This window comes from Protopterus annectens, chromosome 7.part0, assembly GCF_019279795.1.
Source record: "Protopterus annectens isolate FY-2018-M chromosome 7.part0, PAN1.0, whole genome shotgun sequence".
NCBI classification, from domain to species: Eukaryota; Metazoa; Chordata; order Ceratodontiformes; family Protopteridae; genus Protopterus; species Protopterus annectens.
In genome coordinates, this window is record NC_056739.1 from 347228158 (window position 1) to 347243802 (window position 15645).

General features: G+C 39.3%; 1 protein-coding gene across 1 annotated transcript in view; it reads right to left on the reverse strand.

The window, feature by feature from the left end:
- LOXL4 (lysyl oxidase like 4) overlaps nucleotides 1-15645 on the reverse strand; it is a 412707-nt gene that overhangs the window by 72601 nt on the left and 324461 nt on the right. The window contains exon 7 of the mRNA XM_044076917.1: nucleotides 9768-9951. Within this exon, the coding sequence (XP_043932852.1) occupies nucleotides 9768-9951 (184 nt within the window). The remainder of the gene's footprint in view (nucleotides 1-9767; nucleotides 9952-15645) is intronic.

A 15645-nucleotide genomic window follows, 5' to 3' on the forward strand; every position in this document is an offset into this window, starting at 1 on the left:
GACCATGGATGTCATTTCATTGTTTACTATAATTCCTAATGATGTTGGAACTGATTTTGTTAGACAATTTTTAGGTATATGTTCTAGCTATGACTTTGATAAGACTGGATTGATTTGTCTTTTATTCGAGCTGGTACTGACTAACAATGTTTTTATGTTTAATGACAGGTATTTTATTCAAAACGTAGGCGTTGCTATGGACACCATGTGTGTGAATAGCTATGCTAACATGGTGCTCAATTACTGGGAAGTTTCATATGTTTTTAATCCATGCAACCCTTTCTTAAGTAAGGTTTTTTTATTATAGCCACTTTCTGGATGACGCATTTTTTATCTGGGCTGGTACAGCTGATGAACTTATTTTTGTCAGATATTTGGAGGGTACTACAGGATTTCTTAGATTTATGTGTAATCAATCTAGTTCATCTATTGATTTTCTGGATGTACGTATTACAAGAAATGGTAGTAGGTTAGCTACAACTCTGTTTAAGGAGTTTTGTAAAATAAATTGCATGCCTGGAGTATGCATCCTAAAATGAATGAAGATGAATGTTATGAAAGGACAATTTTTTAGGGCTGCTAGGTTACAAAGGAATATAAGCGATGGGGATACTCTAACTTAGATATTATACAGGTAGAGAATGAAGTCCTCTCTAAAAGGCATGATAGAGCTGCACCATACTTTGATGCTAGTGATGCAGCAGTGAGTAATGTGAATTATAGGGATAATCATCTTAGGATGTCCCCCACATACTCAAGTAATGTCAGCTCTGTGTGTGAGATCATTAGAAAGCATTGGAAGATTTTGTTGTTGGACCCTAAATATAGAGAGGTCCTAGATGGTGAACCCCAATTTGTTTTTAAGAATAATCCATCTCTTAAAGTGGATGCTTTGCTATAAACTGGTTGCTCCTAAAAATTTATGTATAGAGCCAGTTAGAGAAAGAAGGGCTGGGACATACCCACGTGGGGCACGAAATGTATGTATTTACATTCGGACTGACTATTATTTTATACATCCTCTGAGTGGATGCTTATTTGTGTTTGAGCTGTCTGCTAATTGTAATATGAAAGATCTCGTGGATTTGGCTGTGTGTGAAATCTGTGGCCCATACTATGTTGGCAAGACCAACAGATGTTTTAGGGATCATATGCAATTATTAAGGGTTATCCCAGGAATGCACTGGCTAGACATATTGTTAAGGAAGGAGCCCGGTGCACATAGTTTTAAATTCATGGTACTTGAGAAGTGCAAGGTTTCTGCAAAAGGAGGTGATGTAAAGACTCATACTGAATGTTTAGAAGTTAAATGCATTTATACACTTGCTGCTAACAGGGGCACTGGATTGAATGGTAATGTCCCTTTAAAACCAGCTCTAACAGCTAGAGTTTTGAAGTGATGAGTGGTTGTTTTTAATTTGTTTTAATATACAAGTTGTGTGTTTTAACTATGTTACTAGATCTGGAAGTGATGATTGGTTGTTTTTAATTTGTTTTAATATACAAGTTGTGTGTTATAACTATGTTACTAGATCTGGAAGCGATGATTGGTTGTTTTTAATTTGTTTTAATATACAAGTTGTGTGTTTTAACTATGTTACTAGATATGGAAGTGATGATTGGTTGTTTTTCATTTGTTTTAATATACAAGTTGTATGTTTTAACTATGTTACTATATCTGAAGAAGCAACCGTGTTGCGAAAGTGCTCATCTCTGTTGTTTTGTTGTTTTAATAAACTGTTTCCGGCGCTCATATCTGCTTGTTTTAATAAAGTGCTTCCGGCGCTCATCTCTGCTTGTTTTGTTGATTTAATAAAGTGTTTCCGCTTGTACTGACTTTTGATTTATTATTTCTATAAGATAACTGAGAAAAATCGTCTAATCTTAATGACAATACTTAACCAGTTCTTAATCACAAAAAAGTATGAATTGTAATATTGAAAACATTAATTTCTAAGCTTGTATGAACATGTTGTTCAGAAGTATACCTAAAAGACAGCAATAGCATTTAAAGTCTTGCTTGTTAGAAAGTGTGACTTTTAAGACCCTTTAAATATGACACCAAACACTTTTGTTTGAATATATCAGTGAATGAATTATCATTGTATACTGAGAAAAATAAAGAAGGTACTTTAGCCACTGATGCTACATTATGAGGAGACAAGCAAGCATCGTGCAATAACATGTACTTCTGATTAACATTTCTAAATATTTCCAAATGAATTCCCAAGTTGGAAAATATGTATTTCTTTAAGAAGATAGCCCCTATAGGTTTGGCAAGCAAAAAGGTGAGTAATATACAAAGTTTGTAATAGAACTGTAAAGATATGAGGGAAACCTATTTTCTTGGAGTGATTCATCCAAAATGAGAGAAATTCAAAATTATCTGTAATATATATAACTGGTAGTGGCATTATAGCCTTAATGTGGCAATTGAGCAGATTCAGGAAGGGGAAAGCCAATGTTTTTTGGTTCCACTTCAAAAGAATAATGCTCCAGGGTGATTCTTTATCATCCCTGCTGTTTTACTTTAATCTCAACCCAATAAGGTGTTTGCCTGTCAAATTAAAAATAGGAGTAAAGGTCGAATTCAGGAAAACAATTATGACAAATGTCATATCATCTCCTCTGTGTGGATAATCTTAAACTGTACAGCTCATCTAGCAAACTATTGAAAGTATATCTTCAAGCGATTCAAACCTTTTCTGATGCTGTAAAAAATGTGAGAAAGCAGCATACATAGAAGGAACATTGAAATTTGTCAAGAAACTCTCAGTCTGAGGAAAAAAAATGTAATTAGAAAGAAACAAAACAAGAAAAGAACAGGGACTGTAAAACAAACCAAGTTCCTTTTGAATTAATCAAAACTCAAGATGTTCAAGGGGTTCGATGTTGTATCATGCCATGACCTTTGCATATTGGTGCCTTTGTGTACTCACAGTTATATAGCATTGTGCACTGACTGCTTATTAAACATGACGGATGGGATATCACAGCATAAGAAACATCTAGCAGAGTACTTAGCTTTGAAAATAAGTCACACAATTATTACACTTCTGTGGTCATTTTTAACATGTTTTTCCTGCTGCTACACAATGCCTTGGGTCATGTTAGCTTTTCATCTGATTAAAAGAGGTGGGATATTAACAGTAATATTGATTTCAGTATCGTGAAATGATGTTTTGACCTCTATATCTTCCTGTTTCCCTTCCTACTGATAAGCTGTTAATGCTGATTAACCAGTAGTCCTTCCCTCCTGTCTCATAGTAGAATTACTGTTGCCTTTTCTAAGCTTATGTTATTTGCTCTGGGTATGAGCAGTTTATATCAACTCAGGATAGGCTAAAAAAATTTTGACTGAAAGTTGCATCCTCCTGAAAGTCATGCAGTATAGGATGTTGTGCTTTTAGAGTATGACATCATCTCCTTTTGCAAAGGGAGCAAACCCCTGCACCTTCCATGTGGGAACCCACTCCTTTCATTCAACACTACATTTATATTCTCATTGCAGGGCTCTATAACCTAAGAGAAGTGTGTGTTTTTACAAAATAAAAATATCCACCATTTTTTTCTCTACAGGTGGCCCAATATAAAATAAAGGTGGTGTGAAGGGTACAGCTGCCCCCCCCCCCCCACACACACACAGGTGGTGCAGGGGAATAGCCATTCTGTACAAACAGACCTTCAAACTTATTAGGACCTATTAGGTTCTTATATATCCTTAAGTGGGATGTTGCTTTTGGTAAACTGTACTCTGTTGCTTTTGACTTAACTGTTTGTGTTTTGAGGACATCTTTATTTATTTTGATGTATGTATTGCTTTTGTTTACTGCGTAAGTCTGATTTGGAATATGACCAATTTTCAGTGGAGGCCTGAACAGAAAGGCTTCAATGTAACACTTATGACAGGATGATGGAGTTCTAGGTATTGGACATTAGGTGATAGCAGAGGGACTGACCAGCAGAGTTGTGGGTTTGAATATATGCAGTAGCACTTTGAAGAGCACAGAGTTTTTGTTGGATGGTAAGGTTGTATGAGGTTTGTTAGGGATGGGCAGCCATTTGGTTTATGTACTAGGGAGTTGAAAGTATTTGAGTTGGTGGAGTATTTCAAGCTACTAGAGTTCTATGACTATGGTGTGATCTCTGGAGAGGTTGGTTGAAAATGTTGCTAACTTGTAGCACTGTTCACGCTTGTTTAGATGAGTTAGCTGAATGTTTGTAAGTTCAGGTCGAGCGTAGAGGAAGGTGGGCATGAGAAGAATAGAGGAATAACAACAGTATCAGATCTTGCATTATTAGATACAGTTTGGCCTAACAGAGAGTCAAGTTGTTGGTGAGTTTTTTTAACTATGTAATCTGTGTGGACATTGAATTTTAGGTCTTCATCTATAAAAACTTCTTGTCATTTGGTGTAGATGACAAGGTGTGCTTTGGTGCAGTTAGAGGAGGTAATAGAAAAGGATTACTTTTTATTGAAAGGTGTTTGAGCACTGAGTTTTGTTGGGATAAAGAAATAGGTGGGAGGAGGTCAGCCATTTTTGTACCAATACAAGGTTTATAGATTAGTATTAGGCTAACTGCCCTTGTGGACCATTTTAGGCGTAATGAATCCATGCGAGAATCAAACCTTGCACCTTGTGTCTGTAAGGCAAATATCTTAACCATTATGGCAACCTCCCTCTAAAGTATATGTGAGAATGGTCATAGGTTTGTGCTGACTGTATTAATAAAGTAAGGAGGGCAATGGAAGTACTATGGAGGGGCGCAAACAATGGTGTGAGGGAGACAGGAGTGCTTTTTGAGTGGTGTAATGAAGAAGGTGGGACTGAATACGGTTTTCAAGTATCTTAAATACAGGGGAGAAAATGACAGAGCTATAATGAGGAAATTAAGTTGCATTGCCCTATGAATGCTTGAATTCTCACACTGTTTTTCAAAGTAAGTATTTTTTTAGGAATGATGTCATATACATCAGGCACCTACCTTTCGTAAGAAGGTTAGTTTTCTTGAGGTTAGTGAAGATAGGAGAGGCATAGAAGAGAGTAGATAAAAGATGGGAGTGGGCAATAGTAGCTCTAGCTGATGGGGTGAGGAATGGTTTAATACGGTATAAGGATCCTATCTTTCTATTTACTGATTTGATGGTGCTGTTGATGTGTTGATCAAAAGAGAGATTGTTATCAATGGTAATTCCTAGCAGTTTAGTTGTAGAGTCGGGAGAGATGACAGTGTTGTTGTTTGAGGAGATGGTGAAATTAAATGGGGGGGGTACGAATAGTGGGGGTGAAGAGAAGAAGTTTGTTTTTTTTAGCATTAAGGAGAAGATATCGTCTAGTAAACCATGTTTCTACAGTGTTAAAGATATTTTGGGTTTGTGAGATTAGATCAGAGGAGGAGGAAGCTGAACAAATAATAGTGGAGTCGTCTGCATATTGAATACAGGTGGCTTGAGGAATTGCAGAGTGGAGGTCATTGATGTAGAGGGAGAATAGAAGTGGACCAAGAATAGAGCCCTGAGGAACTCCGATAGAAATGGGCAGTAAGGAGGAGATATGGTTGTCCCAGAGAACGGCTTGTTGTCTGTTGCTGAGATAAGAACTAAACCATTTGATGGTAAGAGTGTCAAATGAGAGTGATTTAAGGATGTTAATTAAGGAAGAGTGGTTAACCATGTCAAATGCTTTTGAGAGGTCAATGAATAAAGCAGAAGAGAAATGATTATTGTTGCAATTGTTGTTAATGGTATCTATAAAGGAAAGGAGAGCAGTAGTGGTGCTATGGTGGGGTCTAAAGCCATGTTGACAGTTACCTATAATATTGTGTAAAGAGAGATACTGTACAAGTTGCTGATGAATACATTTCTCCATAATCTTAGCTAAAGGTGAGAGAAGGGCAATTGGTCTAAAGTTGGAGTAGTCAATACAGTTACCGCCTTTGTGTAGTGGGATAATATGAGAGACTTTCCAGATATCAGGGATGGTTCCCTCTTGAATGGTCCTATTTATGAGTATTGCTATTGGGTATGCAATTTCTTTGGCTGCTTTTTGCAGAAAAAGGAAAGGGAGTTTGTCAGCAGAGGGGGTACATGGTTTCAGTTTAAAAATAAGTCTATAGATGAAAGAGGTAGAGATAGGTTGTAGAGAGAAGTTATAAGAAGAGTCTACTAGATTGTTTGGAGGATAGAAGTCATTAGTGTTCAGTTGTTTAGCAAGAGATTGAATAGTTTCAGTGAAGAAAGAGTTAAAAGCATTTGCAGTTTGGTAAGGGGTGTCTGGGTCAGCATTTAGTGGGGAGGGAGTTTTGGCTGTTCCTGGGGATAGGAGTCTATTGATAGAGGACCAGAATTGTTTGGGTTTATTGGAATGTGTTTCTTGAAGTTCACAGTAGAACTTTCTTTTGTCATTGATAATAGCTTTTTTGGTAAGGTTTCTAAGTTGGCGAAAGTGAAGAAAATCAGAGCTGATTCTGTGGCACCTCCATTTGGCCCAAACTTTATTTTTAGAGAGGATTAGTTTTTTTGTATCACTCGAGAGCCATGGGGCTGTGTTTGATTTCATTCTAATGGTACGCTCAGGAGCATGTTTATTCAGAATGGAAAGAAAGGTAGAATTGAAGAATGAAACTGCTTTGTTAAGTGGCAGAGTTTTTAAGGGGTTCCAGTTACATGCTCTGAGTTCGTTTTGAAATAAGTCAGTTGTAAAATGTTTGGTGGAACGTATTGTTCTTATATTGGGGAGGTGTAGAATGTCAGTCTTTTCTCTTGTAATATAGGTTAAACAATGATCACTGAGATCATCAGCCATAGTTCCTACTTTATATGTGATGTTGACTTTGTTTATGAGTATCCAGTCTAAAATAGTTTGTTTCTTGCTTGATTTATTAAGCCTTGTAGTAGAGGTAATGGTTTGGGTGAAACCATTTAGGTTAATGTGAGAGGTGGGATTGTCAGCATTAATGGTATTCCAGTCTATATTAAAGTCACCAAGAATTAAAGTTTCTTGGAGGTAGTTGTTTGAAACCCAACTAAGAAAGTCTTCTACTATGGGTATATTGTTTCCAGGTGGTATATACATGCAGATGATGTAAAGGGCTTTCTTTGCATTTAGTTGGAGTTTAGTAATGATAGCTTCCACTTTACTATCCTGGGTTGGACAGGCTGAGAGGATGGAGATGTTAAGATGATTCTTAAACAGAATTGCTACTCCACCACCCTTTCGTTTAGTACGGTCAAGCCTTAATATATTGTAGCCTTGGGGTATAACCTCAGTGTCTTTAGTGGCTGGCTTAAGCCAGGTTTCAGAGAGACAGAGAATGTCAAAACAGTGAGTGTCTAGGAGGGCATGTAGATAGGGAACTTTGTTGTTTACACTACGTATGTTAAGATGCCCTATCAGGAGGGTGTTATTGGAGATAGGTCTAGATGCTTGAGGAGAAGGGTATGTGGGGCCAGGGTTGGGGTGAACATCACCGTCTTTTAAGGTAGGGTCAGCAGGTTTGGATATATATTTACTCTGCAGAAGGGTTAGAGGTCTCATCTTTTTATCTAAGGGTAGGGTGTAGGTGAGGTGAGAGTGCCTATGGAATTTAGGTAGGTTGTAGCTAGACGTGGAATTGGCATTTGAGAATGAGATGAGAGGTATGTGGAAGGTGGATGTATGTTTCTGTATGTGGTTTGGTTGAGTAATGAGTGAGTATTCTATGAAGGTAAGGAGGTAAGTAGAGAAAAGTGTAGTTAAGAGAAGAAATGAGAGTATAAGCAGTATGGCTAAGTAGTGAGCCATTGTTACAACAAGTGGGGTAGAAGTAGGGCTAGCAAGTTGGTTGTATGTATGTAAGTTAAAAAGAAAAATAATATAGAAGTAAGAGAGGTGGTAGGGATGTAGAAGGATACACAAGATATAGAGACAGGTAAGTGAGTGAAATGATATGCAATAAGAGAATAATAGAGAAGAGGAGAGAAGTTGGTCTGGGGATAGAAGGATTAATCAGTAAGGGAGGATAGTAGGAGGAGGAATATGGGGTGTGGACAGGGGAGGAGATTAGGATTGGCGGGAAGAAGGGGGATAGGATGGTATGGTGAGGGGTGGGATTAGAGATGTATAAGTTTAGGACCCCTGGGTGTGGGTGGGAATTGGGGGTAGGGAGGGGAGCGGAGTGAGCCCGCAGGGCGAATGGAGCGGGACACAGAGTAGACCACCACGGAGGGAGGAAAAAGTATCAGGGTAAGCTGGTAAGTCAAGATGGGAGATAGGAGCCTAAAGAGGGAAGGATAAGAGAAAATATCAGAAGGAGGAAAGGGATAGTAGTAGGAGAGGTGAGAATAGGAAGAATGAGGAAGATATAAATACTAATGTAAGAAGAATAGGTGGGGGTAGGATGACATCTAGTGGCCAAAAAGCAGAGGTGCAATAAACATGCAGAGGAGCTTCCAAAAGTAGTAGTACACTAACTGGGAAAGAGAGGAAAAGCAAGTTAGCAGTCCAAAGTGAGGGAGAGGAAGGAGATGGAGGAATATGGGGGGGGGGGAGGTTTCTGCTGGCAGCTTAGCTGGGGTCAAACAAAAGCTTAGCAAGGATAAGTTTGTTAAAATTAACACTTTATGATGTGGGTAGACATACTTTCTTGAAATCTTGAAGTAGTGGGTAGCAGAAGAAGGCAGTGTCCTGAACGTTTCTAAGGGCAGTGGTCAGAGAGCACCTTAGTAGATTTATTTTCATTGACTGTAAGCTGCCGTGAATTTAACAAGTTATAACAAATCCCTTTTTAGTCTTACTCCTTGCTCTGTTCTAACTTCTCAGATCTGTACCTGGTATCTACTAACACAGTGAAATTGGCGCTGCAGTAGCAACAAGATTGCTGAGTAGCATCCCTGGCAGGATAGACTCCATAAGTAAATAAGTAATGGCTTTGTTCTACTAGGTCCTGATAAGGGCATAGGTTATATCGCAGACAGTCTTAGAAGCTATACAGAGACAAGGCCATTAAGATCCTACAAGGAGTTCAGCAGGAAGTCACTAGACAGATGAGTTGGATGGACATGAAAGGGTATGGGATGAGTTTAGGTGAACTAGGGATTGTTTGACTTGAACCCAGAAAGAATATGTGGAATATATGTGTGTACAAGAATATACTGGGGAGAGGTGAACAATCTTCTTAAAACAGTATAGGGAGGAAGGGCCATGGGCAGTATGTTATGACATCAAGTACTTAGTGAATCTCTGAAGCTAATTCTTTATAGTAACGGATGTGGACAATGGACTTCCAAAATGAGGAGTAAGGAGGGATTCCATAAATACATTCCACAGGACATGGGATAGACGGAGAAATGAGGAGAAGGAAGGGGGATCTGAATGGACAATAGAGCTTACAAAGCAGATTAGATGAATGGCTCTCTGTAATGTAATAATAGTCTTGATGATCCTCTTATTTTTTCCAGTAGAAGTTTATTTTATTCTGCTTTCTCTTCTGTGATGTTTTGTAAAAAAGGTAATAAAGTGAACTAAAGCTAGAATTGTGTCTTGTGGTCTAGAAGAACTCAACCTTTAGATGACAGATTTGTGTAAGCCCTTGTCAAATGTATTACTATAATCTGTACAAATCATATCACTTCTTATCCATGATTTGCTAAGCTGGTAACCAAATCCAGTACAGCTGCCAGATTTGTCTGTGAAGATCTCCAGACTTCATGGTGTGTACTGTGATCCATGCATCAGTAATTATCTTATTAAGTAAGAGCAGACAAATAAAAGTTTTTGTTCACTGACCTTGTCCAAGCTTGGACCCTACGACGGCCACTCTTGCAGACCCATAGCCCAGCTCACGACATACAACACTAGCAGAAATGAGGTTCCAGCCGTTGTCACAGATAGTACCCCACTTTCCATTCCTCATCACTTCCACTCGTCCTTCACCATGAAGGGCTCCAGATTTGAGTCTTACTTTGGCATCCTGTCATAAAAAAAATAAAAACAGAGTCATGAACTTAACATATGAATCAGCTGGTCAAACAATTAACCAGTCATGCTGTCTGAGCATATATTTTTTTAATGTACCCATGACTGTGCAAATACTTTTGCAGCTTTTCTTATTTGTCCTCATTAATAAAAAAATGTAGTTTATATGAGAGACACCATACAGAGGATACTGTACTTCTGAGATGCCATATTGTGAGTGAGAAATTAAACTGAGGCTCAGTCTGCCTGTTGTAGTTGGTTTGTAGGTGGATGTTAAACATCGTATGGCACTTCTTGAACAGAGATCCCTACTGTTTGTTACTGACCCCTTTATTGATGCTCAGAATATCTATCCTTGAATGACCACTAGGCCTCTGTCATGGCAGCTGAATGTGGAGAAGAGGCTGAAGGTCAGTGCTGCGCTGTCCTCACTGTCTTCATCTAATGCAGGTTTGCATGTGTGCATTGTTTTAGGCATTCTTATCAACAAGCTGTTGAATGTGCTCCTAGTCTGGTGCAGGATGAGAGTTGTGCAATGTTGATTGTTGCTTTCTGCATGGATTTTTCCTTTTCATCCTAGTTCTACAACTGTGGAGATGGTATATTTAAGTCAGGATATGTGTTAAGGGGAGTGGACATTAAGCTCCTCATGTAAAACATGAGATGCAGTGTTCATACATTTTCTGGACATTTTGGTTTAAGTGATAATTTTTGTAGATAATTCATGTAGACAATGTGCCACCATTAATATACTGTGCATCAATGAAAGGGCACATCAGCAGTTAATAACATACTGCACACGCACGCATACATACACAGAATGTCTATCTATATATACATACCTATATATATATATATATATATATATATATATATATATATATATATATATATACATATATACATATATATGTGTGTGTGTGTGTCTTCATGTAGGGTTGCCTCTATTTGGGCAAGTAGAGCAGGCCTTGTCACTCTATAAAAATGATTTTTTTTTATGCTTTGTAACCATGGAGTTTTGTCAATGTTTTGATTAGGAACAACTACCCAAGCTTTTAAATGTTCTGAGTTCAAACAATCTTGTTGATTAAATGAGATATGATTACACTTAAAAGAATACTTTAACAATCATAAAAAATATATATAATGGTGGCCTTTTCATTTTGCTTTAATGAAAGTTTGAGTGATAGTGAAGAGAGTTTTTGTTTCATGCATGTCTGACCAAGAATCAAATGCATATTGTTTGTTTAATACTGAGAGTATATTTCACAAAAGTTGTTTTATACCACCTTTTACAAATAATTGTATACAGCAGTTTTCTACTGCATTTTATTTTAGTGTGGAAAAAGAATATCAAGTTTTTAATTGTAATAAAGCAAAAATATAATCACACTGAAAATGACTGGCAGAGTCTGCAAGGTTTGGGACAAAGAAAAGACTTAACTTTTAAACCAGCAGATAAGGGGGGTAAACTAGTAGTTATGCACTACAGTCGATATTTGAGAATGTGCCTACAACAATTTGATGATGAGGAAATGTATGCTGTTGTAGATTTTCAACAATATGTTAAAGCGATAGGAGAATATCAAGAATTGTTAAGTATTTTCGGTTAAATTATTTTTCATTTGAAGATGTCGAATACAAGTTTAGTAGCAAACATTGTCTTATGGCACATTTTTATTGTTTTCCCAAAATTCACAACAGTTTAAAGGATCCAACAGGCTGAGCTATAGTTTCAGCTTGCCAGTATTTTATTCATAATTTATCTTATTTTCTACATAAGTATTTATTAGAAGAAGTTATTAAATTACCTTCATATATAAAAAATGTTTGATTTTATGGATAAGATTAAAGATGTAATTTGGTCTGAAGACATGTATTTTATAGTAATTGATGTAGTTAGTTTATATACAAATATAAGCCATGAATTTGGTATTGAAGCTTTGTTTTATTTCTTGGGGGATAACATGAAAGCACATTTTGTCATAAAGTTAGTACATTTTTGTCTCAATAACAATTGTTTAAATTTAATTGACAGTTACACAAACAGCTACAGGGCACTGCCATGGGGGCAGCTTTTGCCCCCATGTATACACATTTGTTAATGGGATTTTTTTTAACAGCTATATATTTGTATGTACTAAAATATTTTAGATTTATAGATGATTTGTTTTTTTTATTTGTAATGGAAATAAAAAAGAGGTTTATAATTTTATAGAAAGTTTAAATAAAAATAGATTTAAATTACAGATGTCCTTTGAGGATGCATCTGCAGTCATCACATATGGGTTGTCCTGCCTCAGGCAACCCTTCGGTCGGCCGGATTCCAAAGTCTGGGTCTGGCCTCGGCTGATGTCGCACTTTCCCCGACGTCAGAGCGTCTGGGGTATAAAAGCATCAGCCGACGCCATTTTCCTCAGTCTTTCTTGCCGCGTGGTGCCCGAAGCAGAAGCAGTTCGCAAGTGCCGGTCGGCCAGCTCCTGTAATTCAGCTACCGAAGACTTCGAAAAAGCTAAGTACCCCGTTGGGGACTCTTTCTTGCCTCAGCCGATGTCAGATAAAGTTAATAATTGTTTAACTTGTGGGAAACAAATACCTCATAAGGATTTCCACTCTCACTGCCTCCCCTGCCTAGGCCCAGACCATGACGTCTCGGCCTGTTCAGCCTGTGCTTCCTTCAACCGACGAACTCTTAGACGTCGGTCGGAGTTTGCAGAGGAATTTTTTGGGGCTAGTTTTGCTTACAAGATGCCGTCGGAGACTCCGACTTCACATTTATTTAAGAAACGGAAGGACAAGGACCGACACACGCGGCCTGCGGTTTCGGCTGAAACCACGGTCAGGCCTACCGCAAGTGTCTCGGTCTCGGCTGAAACCAAGTTCTTGGTACTTCCGATTACCGAAACCGCGCAACCGACTACCTCGGCCACGGAGGCCCCGGCCGAGTCGGTTATTGAACTACCTACTGAAACTGGTGTCCAGGAACCTTCCGACGCCATTCCTTTAGACAAATCTACTCCTGCACGTGGTGCAGCCAGGCCTCCTGCATCCATGACCATTAAGGCTTTCTCCAGGGCTAAAGCTGCTAAAGTTTCTAAAGCTTTGCCTCCCAAGGTTACCTCTCAGAGACCCACTACTGGCTCACAGATTCTTAGCTTAGCAGAGGATCTTATCTCCTTAATTAGAGGTTCTCAACCTCATCCAGACAGGGGCTCGCAACCACCCCCAGACAAAAGGCCCAGGGTTGAGCCCTCTGACCCCCACTCCTCAGATGAGTCCTCTGATGGCTCTACTCTGTCAGACCACCAGGAGGAGGCTTATTCGGCCTACAAGGATTCTGATGCTGAAGAATCTATTCCCTCGGCCTCATCTCCTGAAGAGTTTTCTTTTGGAGAGACATTACACTCTATGAGAGAACATTTTCAATGGCAGGGTCAGGAATTCTCTGATTCTAGAAATATATTAAGGACCTTTTTACATTTACCTCAGCATAGGCCTTTAGCTATACCTCCTGTTTTGAATGTCATTGATGATGTGTACTCTGATGCTAGTACAACCCCTGACTCTCTCCCTCCGGCTCCTGCCAAACCTGATAGGTACTACAGGGTCCCGGACTCGCATCTTCACCTGTACAAGGCCCACTCTGCTGATCCAGAAACTATTTCCCAGGGCCCAAAAGGGGTTGCAGCTACCACTGCTAGAAATCCTCTACCCTCTAAAAGGGAGTCCAGAGCTTTAGAGAGATGGGGTAAAAAAGTGTATACTTCTGCAACTCTTTCCATGAGGGCATTAAATTGTCAATTTCATTTGATACAGTACCAAGAGTATTTGTTAGATGAATTGCATAAGAAACTGTCTTCTTCTGAACCCCTTGATCGCAAACCCCTTCAGGATCTGGTACATAACTCCCAGCAGGTTAGTAACCATTTCTTGCAGTGTGGTTATGATGCATTGGAAGCTTCATGTAGGTCAGCTATGACAGGTGCAGTCATACGTAGGCATGCCTGGCTGAAGGAACAATCTCTGCCAGACCATGTTAAAGCTAAGCTTTTGGATGCTCCTATGGAAAAGCAAAAATTATTCGGTTCCACGGCTCAAGAAGTCTTAAAGAAATTTGAAGAAAAGGCAAAATCTGTGCAAACAGTCAAAGATTTTCTGCAAGTACAACCACCGAGATTCAGCAGAAATTGGCCTACTAAGAATTGGTCCTTTCCGGACTCAGACAGATCTCAGAGAGGCAGGAATAGGCGTACCAGAGGTAGAGGGCAAGCTAGAGGCACCTACAGAGGCCATCAATGGCAGCCTCCCAACCAGAGAGGTAGTGCAGGAACTACAAATGCTACACCAGGACAGACTCAATGACTTTGTTTTGACTCCGCCGACCAGGGCTCAATTAGAAGCACCTTTGGGCGGAAAGCTTTCTTTATTTTCAAAAAATTGGCACAGCATTACAAGGGACACATGGACACTGTGAATAATAGACAAAGGATACAGGTTCCATTTCCACACATTGCCAAAAAGAAAAGGCATGCCAGACCTGCCACTAAATCAGAGGGCAGAGGCTTTGAAACAAATTTCCAACTTAATACAAATGAAAGCTATAGAAAAGGTTCCTCTTTCAGAACAAAGCCAAGGATTTTACTCCAGATTATTCCTTGTTCCAAGAAAAGAAAATCAATGGAGGCCTATTCTCGACTTGTCCGCACTGAATACTTACCTCATTGTGCCAAAATTCAAAATGCTGACTCTACAGCAACTCCTTCCCATGCTGGGCAAGGGGTCTTGGCTGGTGACTCTAGACCTCAAGGAGGCATACCTGCATGTCCCTATCAGACAAAGTTGCAAAAGACACCTCAGATTTCTTGCAGGGTCAGAGCATTATCAATTCTCAGCATTGCTCTTTGGCTTATCTACTGCGCCCAGAGTATTCACGAAATGCCTGGCATCAGTAATTGCACACTGCAGACTTCAGGGGATTCAAATTTACCCATATCTGGACGACTGCCTTATACAAGCGGACAGCCAGCAAACTCTGTTAAAGGACTTGGATTATGCCATCCACCTACTGCAGACCTTGGGATATACAGTCAACATCCACAAATCAAGACTTGTTCCATCCCAAAGAATAACTTTTCTGGGTGCGGATCTAGACACAACCACCCAAATGGCCTTTCTCACAGAAGAAAAACAAAAACAACTACCGGATTACTTCAAAAATCTGACAAGACAAACTCAGCTGTCTGCAAGGAAAACCCTGCAGGCCTTGGGTTACATGGCATCTTGCATTCTTCTGATTCCACAAGCAAGGCTGCATATGAGAAAATTACAATGGTACCTAAGGAGTTTATGGACTCAGCACAGTCACAGTTTAGAAACTTTGATCCCACTCATCCCATGCCTCCAAAAGGAATTTCTGTGGTGGGCTCAAGCCTGCCAGTCGAACAGTGGGTTGCCCTTCAGCAAACCAAGGGCCAACCAAACCATCACTACGGACGCTTCAGACCAAGGTTGGGGAGCACATATGGAGGGCAGATGTATCCAAGGGCTATGGTCACAAAGGGAGATACGCATGCACATAAACCAAAAGGAACTGCTGGCAGTGATACATGCAATCGAGGCCTTCAAACCTTTTCTTCATCAAGGCCACCTACTCATAAGGACAGACAACACCACAGTTATGTGGTACATA